Here is an 18,237-nt window from a genome sequence, read left to right as displayed (position 1 = left end):
GTAACTATCTTCACAATCTTGCCAAACGAGCCATTTACCAGTTTGTCATCCGAACAAATTAACAGTTGGTTAGGAGTCCGTAAAACAGCAGCCATCCCTTCCAGCGCCATTCTCGTTGTACTAAGCTCATAAGGCATTTATAAATTATATTCTTCAAGAATGAATTGGTGTAAATAATCAATTGAAATAACCATTGAACAGCTGTAAATATTGTAGAGATATTTCCCCTTTAATGATCAAAAGAAAATAGTTTTGACCTGAATGGGATTGCATGTGACTGATTAGTTGAGCTCAAAAGGAGGCAATATACAACGATATATACATTGACTTGATTGAGATCCAAGGGCAATTTCTTTAACCTCACTAGGGTAGGGGGAAGTATTTTCACCTCCGGATGAAAAGCATGCCCAAAGTAAACTGCCTGCTACTCAGGCCCAGAAGCTAAGATATGCATATTATTAGTAGATTTGGATAGAAAACACTCTAAAGTTTCTAAAACTGTTAAAATAATGTATGCGAGTATAACAGAACTGAAATGGCAGGTGAATTCCTGGTAGGATTTTCCTCAGGTTGTGTCATTATTTTGAAATGGCTGTTTTTCCAATGAAAGCCTGTCCACCATTTAAAGGGATAGGACCCAGATTCCATTCCCTATGGCTTCCACTAGTTGTGAACAGTCTTTAGACATTGTTTCAGGCTTTTATTCTGAAAAATGAGGGAGAATGACAACTTTGAGTCAGTGGATAGTGGGATGTCCGCAGAGCTGTTTCTCGTTTTTCTTTTATATTGACGGCGCTATTGTCCGGTTGAAATATTAGCGATTATTTAGCCTAAAAACAACCTGAGGATTGATTATAAACATTGTTTGACATGTTTCTACAAACTTTACCGGTACTCTTTGGAATTTTCGTCTGGCTGTTGTGACCGCATTTGGGCCATTGGAATAATGAACAAAATGGAGGTTTTTGGATATAAAGAGGGAACAAAACTAACATTTATTGTGTAACTAGGAGTCTTGTGCGTGCAACCATACAAAGATCAAAGGTAAGTGATTCATTTTATTCCTATTTCTGACTTTCGTGACTGTATGTAATGTTTTGTGTGCTGAGCACTGTCCTCAGATAATCTCATGGTTTGCTTTCGCCGTAAAGCCTTTTTGAAATCTGACACGGCGGCTGGATTAACAACAAGTTAAGCTTTATTTTGATGTATTACACTTGTGATTTCATGAGTTAAAGTTAAATATTTATAGTAATTTAATTTGAATTTGGCGCTCTGCAATTTCACCGGATGTTGGCCAGGTGGGACGCTACCGTCCCACACCCCCTAGAGACGTTAAAGAAAACAACATAATATGGCCTCACTCACTGTGATTGGAGATACCTTGCAATACTGTGAATGGTATCACTTAATAAAATAGTAACACAAACTGTATATTCTATTCAAACTAAACTAGGCCTACTTTACTGTAACCAAACAGGATTTGTCTGAAATCGTATATTGGGTGACTCATTCAATCTCACACACACCCAATGTGTAGATATCTCATCATTAACGACTTGTGAGGATTAGTTTGTGTTAATTTCCTGGGTTCTGCGCTCATGTTTTTGTGTGGGTTGTCCTTGTGGATTTCGTTTTGGAGGCCATTCTTTTCGATGTGGTCCTTGACTTTCCTGGCATACTCCCAGCTGACTCCTTTAGTTCCACTTCCTCTCTGTTGACTAGTTCTTTGTCCTCGTCCAGTTCGAGTATATGTGGCATCAACAGTGTGGAGCTCTCCTGCTGCAGATGCTCTCTTTCCAAGAGGCTGCCTCGTGGTGGCTCGCTTGCAGTTTGAGGCATGCTCATGTTTGTGTCCTGCTGCCCTGCAGGAAAAGCAAGAGCACACCCACCTCTGCAGGAGCATTTTTCTCCAGTCACAACATGCCCATACTCCTGGAGGCTTGGTTGGGACCTTTGGCAGCTTTGGCATGAAGACCGCTTCACCGTGTTCTCCAATCCACAGCTTGAGCCAGAAGGAGGCTGGGTGGCACAGCAGCACGGCCTATGGACAGCGACTGCGGTATTTGGCAATACGGAGTCTGAGTCCAGCTGTTCTGAGACCTGCTGAGTGGCAGTGGAGATACTGTCCTGCTCTGCCTTGTCCTGAGTAGAGACAACAGGATGCATCTTGATTGTGGTAGAGGAGGTACCACAGAGATGTGTGTTGTTCCTAGCCATGTTGCAGTCTTTTGTACAGTCATTATCCATTTGGATAACCACCTTGTATTCTCTCAGGTCAGGGGAGTCCCCCACTGTTCGGCTGCATGTCCTTGTCTTCTCGGTGTCCTCCGCAGCGGAGCTCTTTTGATTCTTCAAGGCTTTGTACTTCTAATACAGAGACATAAGAGGCAAATGTGAGGAATGAAAAGAGAGCAAGCACTTTGTGGAGGCGATATGTGTCAGTGTCTTGTTGTCAAACGGCAGCAATTACTAAGTATGAATGCCATTGGGTCTATGGCGCATACCTGTAAGTTCTGGAAGTGTATGAGGGACTTGCAGTGAAAGTGCCTGGCCGTGGACTCGAAATAGAAGAACTTATGGCACAGTCTGCAGAGGAAACCAGCCACTGGGACAACAAAGCTTGAACCTGGAGAAAATAATGGAGAGATATATAAATGAGGTGGGAAATAAATAACAATGCTTCGTCTCACTTTGTCCTACAGTTTCGTTTTTTTCAATCCTTTGAGTGGCTGGGTGTGTCATCATAACAACAGCATAGTCACCATATTGTGTTTCGGAATCAAACGCTTCGTAGTCCCCCACATGCTCTAGCGGGACGGCTCTTTGACCGGGCTGCGATCCCTACAAAAACAGAGTGAGAAATTAAACACTTGGAAAGAAATGTACATGACGCATGGCAGTTATATTCCTTGGGAAATTTAGTCCATTAATACCCTGCTATCCTCATCCTTGTGGGTATCCTCCTCAAAGTCCTCTTCTCCCTCAAAACATCCCACTGCATCCACAGTGATGAGTTCCTCAATAACCTCTGGCTCTCCTTCCTCCCGGAGCTGGGCTCAAAAGGAGGACATGGGGTGAATCAACATTGAGCTAAACAGGTCATGGACGGTGCATTGTGCTTCATGAACGGTGCATTGCTCAGTGAGGGACAAATCCCAACTGTCTAATTTTCACTTGGTAATGCATTGAAATGTTGACTGAAGTGGCTAGTAGACAAACGAGACTAGTCAATAGTCATAGATGATAAACAAGGACAAATGCCCCAAACCAAAAATTAAAGGTCCATGGATGACAATGAGAAATTCTACAATATTTGCTATTTCATAAACACACATTATTATGCACTACTGTTGTTTATTCACATGCACACACCTCCTCCACCTTCTGCTTGTGTTCTCGGGACTTCATGTGCTCCACAAACTTCCGTGGCGTCCTGAACTGGCGATTGCAGACGGTGCAGAAGGGACGTGAGGACTGCTTTGATAGCTTAGAAACCAGAGGGAAGAAAATGTTAACAATGTTATGTCTCTACCCGCTTCCATTATCCACAAAGCCCATTTGGTCTATTTACTCTCCCCAACCTTAGTGCTTCTCTCTGACGTCACCTTTACCTTGTGCTCCTTGGTTCTCCGGTGCTCGATGAGTTCGCCGGTAAAGTGTGTTTGGCAGGTTGCACACCAGCGCTGCACCCCTACTGGATTTTTGCCCCTGGAATATAGCCAAACAGAATTTGAAATCCACCCTGTTGTATTTGCCAGGCTGGCTGACTACTGCCAGCCCCCGTGTCTCAGTCTCACCAACACTGATAGCGGATTGTGATGATAGAGAAGTGTAGTGAGTAATATGGTAATAGAGTTTGCCCCTTACCCAGCTTTGTATGTGCCCTGTAGGGAGTCGCCGACCCGTGGTAATAGATTGACCAGACAGGCATTGCTCACTTGCTGAATCTCCATCATACGCTGTTGATGTTCCAATCCGTTCATATGGTTCTGGAAATTCTGCAGGCAGGTAAGGGACAGACAGACAAAATTCATTTGAGGGGTGGAAAGACCATTCATTTCACAGCAAGAGCATCTATACTTACATACAGTAGTAATTTTGTCAACAATAACTATGACGAAAAATACTCACCTATTTTTCCTGACTAAAACTATAACAAATTGCTTTTCATTTTAGTTGACGAGACGAGAATTCCACGTGAGACTAATAGAAATATAATATGAAATGAAGCTCCTTTTCATCTGTTTTGTCCAATCCTAAGCATGCATGCAGACTTTAAAAGCTATCCTCTCATTGGCAGAATTGACATCTTTTAGTTGCATGGTCTGATTGAGCTGATATGCCTGGCTCTCCCACACACTCCCAAATGGTCACTTCAGTCACTCGTCAATTTTTTTAACTGATGCAAAGACTGGACACTTGACTTGTAAATAACCTCAACTAGAAACAATGTTTGCTCTCTTACTTTCATGTAGGCCATTTTTGATATGATCACATCTGAAGCTCTATTTTCCCTTTGAGCATCTGTTATTCATTCATCGGTGTTGCTGCTCTCACTATGAGAATTTGTTGAATATTAGGAGTATGGTAACACTTCTTTCATTTTTGTAAAGCTCAAATTCTCCCATTTCAAGGAAACCCCTTATTTGCCCCCTTGATGGTTATGATAGGAAGAAAATCAGAACTGTAAATTGTTTAACCTGTAGCCAATGCTTTATAGCCTATATGGTTAACTATGGCTGGCATTGGTTACAATCTCCAACAATATCAATGTTGTCTACTATGGTATACGAGGGGATAGTAGACCTAGTTGGAGAAGGATATCTGAATGTGCACAATGCACTGACTATTATGTGACTAAAATTGCTGTGACAAACTAGGATATAATTATCCAGAGTTTTGGTCGAATGATGAACTAAAAACTAATGAAGGATGAAATTACTAAAATGTGACAAAGGGTATTTCAAAACTAAGACTAAATCTAAAATAGCTGCCAAAATTAACACTGCTCACATTCGGTATTCAGACCCCTTCCCCACATTGTTATGTTACAGCCTTATTCTAAAATGAAAAAAAAAAAATCCCTCAATCTACACAATGACAAAGCAAAAAAGGATTTTAGAATGCTGAAATATCACATTTATATAATTATTCAGACTAGAGGTCAACCGATTATGATTTTCCGATTAATCAGCCGATTTTTTAAATTTGTAATAATGACAATTACAACAATACTGAATGAACACTTATTTTAACTTAATAAAATACATCAATAAAATCAATTTAGCCTCAAATAAATAATGAAACATGCTCAATTTGGTTTAAATACTGCAAAAACAAAGTGTTGGAGAAGAAAGTAAAAGTGCAATATGTGCCATGTAAGAAAGCTAACGTTTAAGTTCCTTGCTCAGAACATGAGAATATATCAACGCTGGTGGTTCCTTTTAACATGAGTCTTCAATATTCCCAGGTAAGAAGTTTTAGGTTGTAGTTATTATAGGAATTATAGGACTATTTCTCTCTATACCATTTGTATTTCATATACCTTTGACTATTGGATGTTCTTATAGGCACTTTAACATATGTCTTATTGGCCAGTGTAACAGTATAGCTTGTGTCCCTCTCCTCGCCCCCACCTGGGCTTGAACCAGGAACACATCGACAACAGCCACCCTCGAAGCATCGTTACCCATCGCTCCACAAAAGCCGTGGCACTTGCGGAGCAAGGGGAACAACTACTCCAAGTCTCAGCGCGAGTGACGTCACCGATTTGAAACGCTATTAGCGCGCACCCCGCTAACTAGCTAGCCATTTCACAATCGGTTACACCAGCCTAATCTCGGGAGTTGATAGGCTTGAAGTCATAAACAGCTCAATGCTTAAAGCATTGCGAAGAGCTGCTGGCATGAATGCGTATGAGTCTGCTGCTGCCTACCATCGCTCAGTCAGACTGCTCTATCAAATCACAGACTTAATTATAACATAATAACACACAGAAATACGAGCCTTTGGTCATTAATATGGTCGAATCCGGAAACTATCATTTCGAAAACAAAACGTTTATTCTTTCAGTGAGATACGGAACCGTTTCGTATTTTATCTAACAGGTGGCATCCCGAAGTCTAAATATTGCTGTTACATTGTACAACCTTCAATGTTATGTCATAATTATGTACAATTCTGGCAAATGAATTACGGTCTTTGTTAAGAATAAATGGACTTCACACAGTTCGCAACGAGCCAGGCTGCATATACCCTGACTGCTTGCACGGAACGCAAGAGAAGTTACAATTTCCCTAATTATTAGAAATTAATTTTAGCAGGCAATATTAACTAAATATGCAGGTTTAAAAATATATACTTGTGTATTGATTTTAAAGAAAGGCATTGATATTTATGGTTAGGTGCAACGACAGTGCTAAATCATCACCCGTTTGGCGAAGTAAGCTGTGATTCGTTGAGAAACAGGCACCGCATCGATTATATGCAACGCAGGACAAGTTAGATAAAATAGTAATATCAACCATGTGTAGTTAACTAGTGATTATGTGAAGATTGATTGTTTTTTATAAGTTTAATGCTAGCTAGGAACTTACCATGGTTTCTTGCTGCCCTCACGTAACAGGTAGTGAGCCTGCCACGCAGGCTCCTTGTGGAATGCAATGTAAGGCAGGTGGTTAGAGCGTTGGACTAGTAACCGGAAGGTTGCAAAAAGCTGACAAGGTAAAAATCTGTCGTTCTGCTCCTGAACAATGCAGTTAACCCACCGTTCCTAGAACGTCATTGAAAATAAGAATGTGTTCTTAACTGACTTGCCTAGTTAAATAAGGGTGTAAATAACATCTAAAAATTATTATTTATTTTTTTAAACCGGCCAAATCGGTGTCCAAAAATACCGATTTCCGATTGTTAGGAAAACTTGAAATCGGCCCAGATTAATCGGTCGACCTCTAATTCAGACCCTTTACTCGGTACTTTGTTAAAGCACCTTTGGCTTCAGTATACTTTACAGTGCATTCGGAAAGTACTCAGACCCCTTGACTTCTTCCTCATTTTGTAGTGTCATACCCAAGAACACTCAAGGCTGTAATCGCTGCCAACGGTGCTTCAACAAAGTACTGAGTAAAGGATCTGAATAGTTATGCAAAGGTGTTTTGTTTTTTGGGATTTACAGTGCATTACGGAGAGTTTTCAGTCCCCTTGACTTTTTCCACATTTCACAGCCTTATTCTAAAATGTATTGAATTGCTTTTTTCCCCTTCATCAATCTACACACAATACCCCATAACGACAACGCAAAACAGGTTTAGAATTATTTGTGAACTTATTAAAACGTATAAAAAAATCTAAAACATCACATTTACATAATTATTCAGACTCAGTAGTTTGTTGAAGCACCTTTGGCAGCAATTATGGCTTCCAGTTTTCTTGTGTACAAGCTTGGCACACCTGTATTTGGGGAGTTTCTCCCATTCTTCTCTGCAGATCCTCTCAAGCTCTGTCAGGTTGGATGAGAAGCATCGATGAATCAGCTATTTTCAGGTCTCTCCAGAGATGTTTGATCGGGTTAAAGTCCAGGCTCTGGCTGGGGCACTCAAGGACATTCAGAGACTTGTCCAGAAGTCACTCCTGCATTGTTTTGGCTGTGTGCTTAGGGTCATTGTCCTGTTGAGGTCCTGAGCGCTCTGGAGAAGGTTTTCATCAAGGGTCTCTCTGTACTTTGCTCCGTTCATATTTCCCTTGATGCTAAAAAACATCCCCACTACATGATATTGTCATCCCCATGCTTCACAGTAGGGATGGTGCCAGGTTTCCTCCAGACGTGACGCTTGGCATTCAGGCCAAAGAGTTCAATCTTGGTTTCATCAGACCAGACAATCTTGTTTCTCATGGTCAGAGTCCTTTAGGGGACTTTTGGCAAACTCCAAGCGGGTTGTCATGTGCCTTTAACCTCTCTGGTATAAGTGGGAAGGTAGCGTCCCATCTCAACAACAGCAAGTGAAATTGCAGGGCGCCAAATTTAAAGCAACAGAAATCCCATAATTAAAATTCCTCAAACAGACAAGTATTATACACCATTTTAAAGATAAACGTCTTGTAAATCCAACCACAGTGTCCGATTTCAAAAAGGCTTTACGGCGAAAGCACACCACGCGATTATGTTAGGTCAGCGCCTAGTCACAGAAAACCATACAGCCATTTTCCAGCCAAGGAGAGTGCTCACAAGTCAAAAATAGCGATTCAATTATTCACTACCCTTTGATCTTCATCAGATGGCACTCACAGGACTTCATGTTACACAATAAATGTGTGTTTTGTTCGATAGTTAATCTTTATGTCCAAAAACCTCAGTTGAAATTGGCACGTTATGTACAGTAATCATTGTCTCAAACAAACATCCAGTGAAATTTTAGAGAGCCACATCAAATTACAGAAATTCTCATCATAAACATTGATGAAAAATACAAGTTTTATACATAGGATTAAAGATAAACGTCTTGTTAATCCAGCCGCTGTGTCAGATTTCAAAAAGGCTTTACAGCGAAAGCACACCACGCGATATGTTAGGTCAGCGCCTAGCCACAGAAAACCACAGCCATTTTCCAACCAAGGAGAGGTGTCACAAGTCAGAAATAGCGTTAAAATTAATCACTTACCTTTGATGATCTTCATCTGGTGGCACTCCCAGGTCTCCATGTTAGACAAATGTTCATTTTGTTCGATAATGTCCCTCTTTATGTCCAAAAACCTCAGTTTTGTTGGTGCGTTTAGTTTAATAATCCAAAGGCACAATGCGTGCTCTCAACATCCAGTCTAAAAAGTACAATAAAAATTAATAGAAACATGTCAAACGATGTTTAAAATCAATCCTCGGGTTGTTTTTGTCATAAATAATAAATAATATTTCAAACAGACAAAAGCTTCGTCAATAGAAAAGGAGAAACAAGAAAGGCTCGCTCCCGATCACGCGCTGGGCTCATGTCTGGAAATTTCCACTGTCCACTCATTGAAAGTGCTGTATCTCCCTCATTTTTCAGAGTAAAAGCCTGAAACAATGCCTGAAGACTGGCCACACGTAGAAGAAGCCATAGATAGTGAACTGGGTCTTAAGTCTTTGTATGGTGGATAGGCTTTCAATTGAAAAACAGCCTTTCAAAAATAATAGTACTTCCTGGATGGATTTTCCTCAGGTTTTCGCCTGCCATATCAGTTCTGTTATACTCACATACATTATTTTAACAGTTTTGGGAAAATGTAGAGTGTTTTCTATCCAAATCTACTAATTATATGCATATCCTAGCTTCTGGGCCTGAGTAGCAGGCAGTTTAATTTGGGCATGCTTTTCATCCAAAATTCCGAATGCTGCCCCCTACCCTAGTGAAGTTAACTGAGGAATGGCTTACGTCTGGCCACTCTACCATAAAGGCCTGATTGGTGGAGTACTGCAGAGATGGTTGTCCTTCTGGAAGGTTCTCCCATCTCCACAAAGGAACTCTGGAGCTCTGTCAGAGTGACCATCGGGGTCAGGGAGGTGATCAAGAACAAGGCCCTTCTCCCCCGATTGCTCAGTTTGGCTGGGCGCCCAGTTCTAGTGAGAGTCTTGTAACACAATAGCTATGTCAGAGACTTTTAAACTGTGGGACCTTATATAGACAGGTGTGTGCCTTTCCAAATCATGTCCAATCAATTGAATTTACCACAGGTGGACTCCAATTAAGTTGTAGAAACATCTCAAGGATGATCAACGGAAACAGGATGCACCTGAGCTCAATTTCGAGTCTCAAAGCAAAGGGTCTGAATACTTACGTAAATAATATAGTTTTTATTTGTAATAAATTGGCAAACATTTCTAAAAACCTGTTTTAACTTTGTCATTATGGGGTATTGTGTGTAGACTGATGAGGAAATGTTTTTATTTAGACCATTTTAGAATGAGGCTGTAACGTAACAAAATTTGGAAAATGGAAAGGGGTCTGAATGCTTTCTGAAATCATTGTTTTTATATATATATATATATATTTATACAAAACTGTGTTCTATTGTGTGACGCTGCAAAAAAAGTAGTATTATTTCAATTCTATAGTTGGATGTACACAGGTGCATCACTTCTTAATGTGAGAAAGCCTAACATTCTGCTTTCCTAGGTTCAAAGGAACTAACAAGCATGACATTGACAGTCCATTCCCCAAGCAGCTGTTTGGTTTTATAGTGATGGATCTTGACATCTAAACTTGAAAATATGAGCCAAGGGCTTGGAATCTTACTAATTAAAGGAAAGGCAATCACATGGTTGCAGTCACTGAAGAGTGGAGCTGTGGATTAGTGAGGAACGGGGGCCGAGGTCAGGTCAAGGGAGAAGGAACCGTTTATTACCCACATCACTTAACTTCCTGCCTAGCAATAAAGATGTCATGTTTAGAGGGAAGGAGGAGAATTGTGCTGGTGGGAACATGTCTGTCTGTTCAGCTGTCTGACTCATTGCGTGAATAAAACTTGGTTTGAGCTTTTCATAGTTGTCCGTCAGGTTTTAAATAACAGGGTAAAAACTAACAATAGTACTTGTGCTAGCTTTACGTGTGTGGCTTTGTCCTCACCTGCTGGTTGTGGTAGGGGTTGCTGCAGATGTAGCAGTAGTGGCTGTCAGTCGCAGCTCCACTGTCCTCACCTTGTCCCTCTACACCACAGGGGGTCCCCGTGGCTGTTGCTGCAGCCAACTCCTCTAGGCCTGTGCTGAATGCCCGGCTCTCGCTGCTCTGCTGGATGGTGACTTTCAGGGATGTGCCTACCCCCAGAACATGCTTTAGCCCAACACACAGGACAACATCCAGTGTCAGCACAGACAACACTCGCAGATGGAAAAACATTTTTTTTGTTGAAAATCAGGTTTACGAAATTAAATTCCTTTAGTGTCCACCTACGTCAGCTGTTATGCTTTCTTCGCAACATTCCTCCGCCACTTCAATGGAAGTGCTTCCTCCTCTATACTCGAGAGCAGAGATATCTATCGAAAAGCAAAATATATTGTGCGCTAAAACAACAATGGATGAATTAAAACAAAAGCTGGACCTGCAGGATACATATAAAAAATAAACAATATATAAGGGCAATGGTTTAGCTGTAAGCAGAGCTATATTCACTAGAAGCAAACAGCCGAAGGGACTATGCTGAACTTGTCCAATTACAAACACTTGTTTTCATTGCTAATTTTTTCTGTTGCTAAGAGTTTGGCAACAGTGTGCACTAATAAATACACCCCTGATGACCTAGTTCATGTCAGTTGCAAATATCTATACCATTGATATGATTCCTATTTCAATACAACAGCAATGTGTCAGAATCAAGAGTGACATAAAAACTTCAAAACACACACCTACAGGCTGAGATACATCTGTTGACATTTTTTTATCATACTTCTGGACTGCCTCTTGTCCAATTTGTATATTCACAGGCTCTTCTGACCTGTGAATAAGACCAGTCCAGAAAATAAAAATATAAAAAAAAAAAAAAAAAACAGGTTTAAATTTAATGTAGCTGTGGTGGTAGGCAGAATAACTGGGCTGTGTTCAGTAGGTAGACAACAGAGTGACAGACTTTTGTTTTCCATGGCAAAACATTGTGCGGTGAGCCCTACTGAACAACTCCTGTTAGATACTTACCCATTCATCTTCTGCTTCTTCATCTCAGGCACCTGTTGCTTTGCAAAGAATTGTCCAACTGATTCCGCTTCCTGTATCTCTGTAAAACAAGGATAACACTTACCCAGATCATAACAAATTGAAATGGGCATATCAAGACACTTTAAATTGGTGGGTTCTGACTTATAAACTTGAACGTTTACATTCTAGCAGAACATGTTATTGTTAGACATCAGGTATCTTATGATAATGAGAAGGGCCACAGTCTGGCTTCAGTTGTTGTAATTTGAAATACTTGCTACACCAGAAGTGAATGATTATACATAAAATTAACAAATATGGTGGAATCAATTATGGTTGAATATGAGCCAGGGGCTTGGAATGTTACTAAGTAAGGGAAAGGCAATCAAATCAAGTTTATTTTATATAGCCCTTCGTACATCAGCTAATATCTCGAAGTGCTGTACAGAAACCCAGCCTAAAACCCCAAACAGCAAGCAATGCAGGTGTAGAAGCACGATTTGATTTGAAAAGGCAATCACATGGTTGCGGTCACTGATAAGGGTGGAGAGCTGTGGATTAGTGAGGAATGGAGCCAAGGTCAGGTCACATTAAGGGAGAAGGAACAGTTTATTACCCACATCACTTTACATCTTTATTGCTAGGCAGAAAGTTATGTTTAGAGGGAAGGAGGAGACTGCACCTAAATTGGGGTATATACACTTGCGCTGGTGGGAACATGTCTTTGTCTGTTCAGCTGTCTGACCCATTGCGTGAATAAACTTGGTTTGAGCTTTTCATAGTTGTCCGTCAGGTTTTAAATAATAGGGTAAAAACTAACAAAATCAAGTGCCATCTTTCTTCATGACACCAAAAGTACTTCTATATTCAATTGATTTGTTTAGGTAACAGTATCTAATGTGGTACTTTACTTTTGACAACCCAGACCACCATTTTCTTTGTTCACACACAGAAGATTGACTGTCAAACATGGATTTTTATTGTTACTTTCTCATGGCTGTGGTTGCCAGGTTAGCTAAGAGGGTTTACAGAGTCGGGTGTATAAGTGAGATAAGACCATGGGACTCACCTGTATTGGTAGTCCTATCATCCCTCTCCCCGGGCCCCTCTGCACTGCTGGAGCTCAGCTGGCCTCCAGCACTTCCTGTCTGTTCCTTCTTCCTCTTCCTAACACTAATGTCCTGTTTGGACACAAACACAACAAAACACCACACATCATTAAATCATTAGTCAATAGTTTACACTCACAGATCATTTTAGGATGTGCAGTTGCTCCATGTTAATTTAAGTAAAGAAGATAATACTGTAGTAGTAGTACTGTAGATGTAGCCTATACTGTAGGGGTCCTGCCCAGAAAGGTTCTCAGATTCTGAGTGGTAGAAGAAGAGATGATGAACCTTGTTTAAAAAGTGTGTAAGGGAATGATTGGGTCCTGATGAGGACAATCCCACTTGGGGGATTGGAGCTGGTCCAAGGAGAGATTGCCTTGTCCCCTCTGACAAAAATGACGTAAAGGGTAGCCCACTACCCATGGCCAAGCCTCGCATGTTACCTATAGATAGAGGAAGACATTGTATGTACTTGGAGGACAATTCCATTTCCCTATAACATCCACAGCATTATGACTCTTCTATATGCTACTAAAAATATCAACCACCTTCCTGTGCGAGAAGAGAAGACAGACTTACCTCGCATCGGTTGTTGCATGAGCAGTGCCCCTTGCAGCATGGGGTTGGTGGCAAGGAGAGAGGCCCGGGGAACTGGGCAGAGGTAAGTCATGCTAGGTGGTGGTGGTCTGATTGACATCAAAATTAGAAAATTAGACAAAAATGTGGATAAGGAGCTTCTGAATTTATTACTAGGTTCAGTATCTGAGGAATGCTCAAATCTGTTCTCTTATATCAATCGGAGTTGAGTATCGATAACCGGTTACTAGCAAATCGTGTGACAACATTGAGTCACCAACAGTCAGAGCCCAATATTGGAATCAAGGAGCATGACGTTGATCCTTAGTCCAAGGACCTTACATGTTCTGTTTAAAGGGCAAATTGGCTCTGGATGCCAAAACAGCCAAATACTCCATCTAAACGTGAATTGGTTGTCAATTGCGGTATGGTTTTAGAAGCATAAATCCCTCTACTTTAAGATAACGTCACAACTGCAAAATACACACTTACTGTACACCGTTTTACCACACAGTTGCAGCCGACAATTTTTCAGTGACAACATGTTTGTTGGGTCAGTCTTCTGTTTCCCCCCAGAGTTTTTAGAGATGCAGATAGGGGCAATAGTCATTTAATTAGCACAGGTAGTCAAATCAAATTGCATTGGTCACATGGTTAGCAGATGTTAATGCGAGTGTAGCGAAATGCTTCTAGTTCCGACAGTGCAGTAATATCTATCAAGTAATCTAACAATTCCCCAATAACTACCAAATACACACACATCTAAAGGGATGGAATAAGAATACGTACATATAAATATATGGATGAGCGATGGCCGAGCGGCATGGGCAAGATGCAAGAGATAGCATAAGATACAGTATTTACATATGAGATGAGTAATGTAAGATATGTAAACATTATTAAAGTGGCATTGTTTAAAGTGACTAGTGATCCATTTATTAAAGAGGCCAATGATTTGAGTCTATGTAGGCAGCAGCCTCTTGAGTTAGTGATTGCTGTTTAGCATTATGAAGGCCTTGATTATTTGATTATTTATGATTATTTATTTATTATTTATTATTTGACCATGCTTGTCATTTATGAACATTTTGAACATCTTGGCCATGTTCTGTTATAATCTCCACCCGGCACAGCCAGAAGAGGACTGGCCACCCCTCATAGCCTGGTTCCTCTCTAGGTTTCTTCCTAGGTTTTGGCCTTTCTAGAGAGTTTTTCCTAGCCACCGTGCTTCTACACCTGCATTGCTTGCTGTTTGGGGTTTTAGGCTGGGTTTCTGTACAGCACTTCGAGATATTAGCTGATGTACGAAGGGCTATATAAAATAAACTTGATTGATGATGCTGCCACCCCCGTGCTTCACGGTTGGGATGGTGCTCTTCGGCTTGCAAGCCTCCCCCTTTTTCCTCCAAACATAACAATGCTGAACGGCCTTTCAGGTTGGGTCGATATAGGACTTGTTTTACTGTGGATATAGATACTTTTGTACCCGTTTCATCCAGCATCTTCACAAGGTCCTTTGCTGTTGTTCTGGGATTGATTTGCACTTTTCACTTTTTTTTCCCCCTGAGGTCTTGACTGATTTCTTTTGATTTTCCCATGATGTCAAGGAAAGAGGCACCGAGTTTGAAGGTAGGCCTTGAAATACATCCACAGCTACACCTCCAATTGACTCAAATGATTTCAATTAGCCCATCAGAAGCTTCTAAAGCCATGACATAATTTTCTGGAATTGTCCATGCTGTTTAAAGGCACAGTCAACTTAGTGTATGTAAACTTCAGACCCACTGGAATTGTGATAGTGAATTATAAGTGAAATAATCTGTCTGTAAACAATTGTTGGAAAAATTACTTGTGTCATGCACAAGTAGATGTCCTAACCGACTTGCCAAAACTATAGTTTGTTAACAAGAAATTTGTGGAGTGGTTGAAAAACGAGTTTTAATGACTCCAACCTAACTGTATCTAAACTTCCGACTTCAACTGTACACCTCTGTTGATCACATACATACATCACATACATTATTAAGCATTTCACACATATTATCCAGACACTGACTGTTAGCACTTGGTGGTCTATAGCAGCTTCCACAAAAATGGGCTTAGGTGAGGCAGCTGAACCTGTAGCCATATTACTTCAACAGTATTTAACATTAGATCGTCTCTAAGCTTTACAGGAATGTGGTTCTGAATATAGACCGCAACTTCTGTTTCCAGAATGTGTCAAAGTTATCAATAAAAGTGACTCCAGCAGAGCTACAGTAGTCTTTTAGCCAGATGTGTAATGCCAGCAGTCTGCTGAATCTTTCACACCTGCGTCCCAAAGATGGTACTGGACCTGAAATTGGCCGTTCTTTGGAGTCTTTTAATTCTAAAATCACTTCTGTTAGTCTCTTTCTCACCCGCTCCTGTCTGTTAGTCTCCCTCCCGTTAGTCTCTCTCTCCCCTCCCTCCTGTTAGTCAGTCTCCCTCCCTTTCTGTTAGTCTCCCCCTCCTGTTAATCTCTCTCCTCCCTCCTGTTAGATTCTCTCACCCTCTCCCGTCTGTTAGTCTCCCTCCTCCCTCTTTCCTGTTAGTCTCCCACCCTTCTGTTAGGCCCACTGCCCCTCCCCCATGTTAGTCTCCCTCTCCCCCATGTTAGGCTCTCTCACCCTCTCCCGTCTGTTAGTCTCCCTCCCTCCCCGCTTGTTAGTCTCCCACCATCCTGTTAGGCCCTCTGCCCCTCCCCCATGTTATAGTCTCCCTCTCCCCCATGTTAGTCTCTCTCCGTGCCAATATATCCTCCAAACACCAGCTTCTCTGGCATTATCACTTAAATAATGCATTGCTACCAGCGATGTGGCATTGTGATGCAGAACAATGGGCTGGGGAATAGAACTTTCAGAAGGCGTGTGGGTGCCATGATGCTCAATAGAACTAATAGGAGCTGGCAGGGTGAAAAATAAGGTCCGTTTTTTTTCACGATTACTTCAAAACTACAGCAAGCAGTTGGGACATACAGCAAATATTAGGAAACTGGGCTCCATGGCGGATGTAATTAACACATTTTTATCAGAAATAAAAACGTTAAAAATGTAATGTGTCCCAATTATCTAGGTTCAGTGGGATTGATAGAGAGCACCCATGCAGGAATGTCTTACCGGTTCATCTGGTGCTGATGTGGAAGTTGGGATGGCATGAGTTGGGTTGTTAGCAGCTGCTGGCGTTGTTGGAGATGTTGTTGCAGCTGCCAAATACGTTGTTGCTGTTGGAGGTGTTGTTAATGACCGAACATTTTACTAGCTAACTAACGTTACATAACTAGCTACTAACCTTTACGAAGTAGCTAGCTAACAGCAAATATGGTTGGCTACACATGTGCTTGTCTAATTAACGGTACAGCTGACATAGTAATTTAGTTTGTCTAGATAACGTTAGCTAACTTTACCACGGTAGACAAATAGTACAGCTAAACTGGCTAGCTAACTATGAAGCATAGTTTCCGTTAGCAAGCTGAAAGTATGTAATTAACAAGAAATGCGCTGTAGCTGTGCATTTACAATACCTACTTCCGTGGCACATATATTTAGGTGGTTCAAAAGACAGTAGCTACTGTTATCACTTTCAAAACTTGTTTGTTGGCTATGTACACAAGCTCCAGTTCAGAAATACTATATCAGCGTCTCGTCAGCAACACTAAAAAAGTACTTCCGTATCAGGGGAATTTCGGAAATGTTCTAATTAAAAGTCCCGCATGTAAGAATCCCCTAGAGTCGATTGATATACTGGTGCGTCAATCTAAATTATATAACAACAAAAAAATCCACATCAAAATTCGTCAGTTTGTGTTTTGCACTGGATGCGTCTCAATTACTGCCTCCTCCAGTGTCGCACTTCCGCATCTGCGGTGAACGCACAGGAGAAGTTCTTTGGTGAAAGGTGGCAGAAGCTAGAGTAACAGATAGAATAATGAGACAGATAAGCATCCGGTTGGCGTTTCCACTGAGAGAAAGCCCACTAACGCGCAGAGGGAGAAGATGGAACGGGATGGATTTGGCCGAAATTCTGCAATATTTCTAATAAATTAAACATATGATCTCGATACAGTTTTCTGTTACCAAAGGTAGCATCTGTTATGAACAGAGTGGACTACGTTTTGTAGACTTTACTCTTGCAAAAGTTTTTTTATATAATGTCTATTTAGGAGTGCAAATGCCAATTGAGTTATTGCGTACGTGAACTTCACTGAGTAGGCGTTCCCAAACGGAAATATGCATATGTTTACTAGAACGCGCCAATAGGATTTCGCTAGCGCGTGCTTGGCTCTACCGGCCCCCTTGCTTGTTCTGCCCACTATGACTCATGTGTTCCCATTGGAAACGACGAGCTGTGATCTTTCTTAGTTTAGTGATACAAATATTTGCTAGAGCAGTGTTCTTCTTTGATGTTTATTGGTAGACTATACTCATAAGGTGTATTGCTGCCACCTACTGTATGGAGTACTAAATAATACCCCAAAAACATAATATGTTTTGGATGAACAAATTCATACTAATTACCTAAAACCAAAAACACTAACCAAATTCACGCTACTACCCTGAATGTTTTTTTAGTTTAAAAAAATATATTAACTGTACAATTCATATCCCTACACAGGCTTAGGAACATCTTCATTCAGTACTCCCTATAACATTTCAGCTGTAAAGACCTGGTGATCCAGAAATCTATTTGCTGCATTCACAATGATGTCTAGCTTCTTTGATTTTTTTTTGTTTGACTAGTGCAATTGATCACTTGCACTATAAATACAACAAAGCCCACCTTCTTCACTATTAGTGTCGGGCTCCTTCTCCTGCATGTCATTCGCTGCAGACTGTGGGACATCCACTACCATCTTCTCTCTACACACTCCTTCA

The 18,237-nt window shown here is 41.0% G+C and overlaps 1 protein-coding gene across 3 annotated transcripts; it reads right to left on the bottom strand.

Moving 5' to 3' along the window:
- Positions 1-208: 208 nt before the first annotated feature.
- ciz1b (cdkn1a interacting zinc finger protein 1b) lies at positions 209-17,300 on the bottom strand. 3 transcript variants are annotated; one of them, XM_055886041.1, is made up of 16 exons: positions 16,887-17,299; positions 16,483-16,586; positions 13,349-13,455; positions 13,058-13,212; positions 12,730-12,841; positions 11,661-11,739; positions 11,375-11,463; positions 10,923-11,005; positions 10,599-10,802; positions 3,871-4,001; positions 3,615-3,711; positions 3,376-3,489; positions 2,937-3,053; positions 2,766-2,844; positions 2,508-2,629; positions 209-2,370 (listed from the first exon to the last, which is right to left on the bottom strand). In XM_055886041.1, exons 2-16 carry the CDS (start codon positions 16,518-16,520, stop codon positions 1,600-1,602), a joined length of 2,298 nt encoding a protein of 765 aa, XP_055742016.1. In that variant the 5' UTR covers positions 16,521-16,586; positions 16,887-17,299; the 3' UTR covers positions 209-1,599. The 3 variants fall into 3 exon arrangements, with proteins under 3 accessions (XP_055742016.1, XP_055742015.1, XP_055742017.1); XM_055886040.1 differs by having other exon boundaries at positions 16,891-17,299; XM_055886042.1 differs by having other exon boundaries at positions 2,766-2,835; positions 16,483-17,300.
- Positions 17,301-18,237: the final 937 nt, after the last annotated feature.

Source organism: Salvelinus fontinalis, chromosome 28, assembly GCF_029448725.1.
Source record: "Salvelinus fontinalis isolate EN_2023a chromosome 28, ASM2944872v1, whole genome shotgun sequence".
Lineage (NCBI taxonomy): Eukaryota > Metazoa > Chordata > Actinopteri > Salmoniformes > Salmonidae > Salvelinus > Salvelinus fontinalis.
This window is presented reverse-complemented; position numbering and strand designations above follow the sequence as displayed.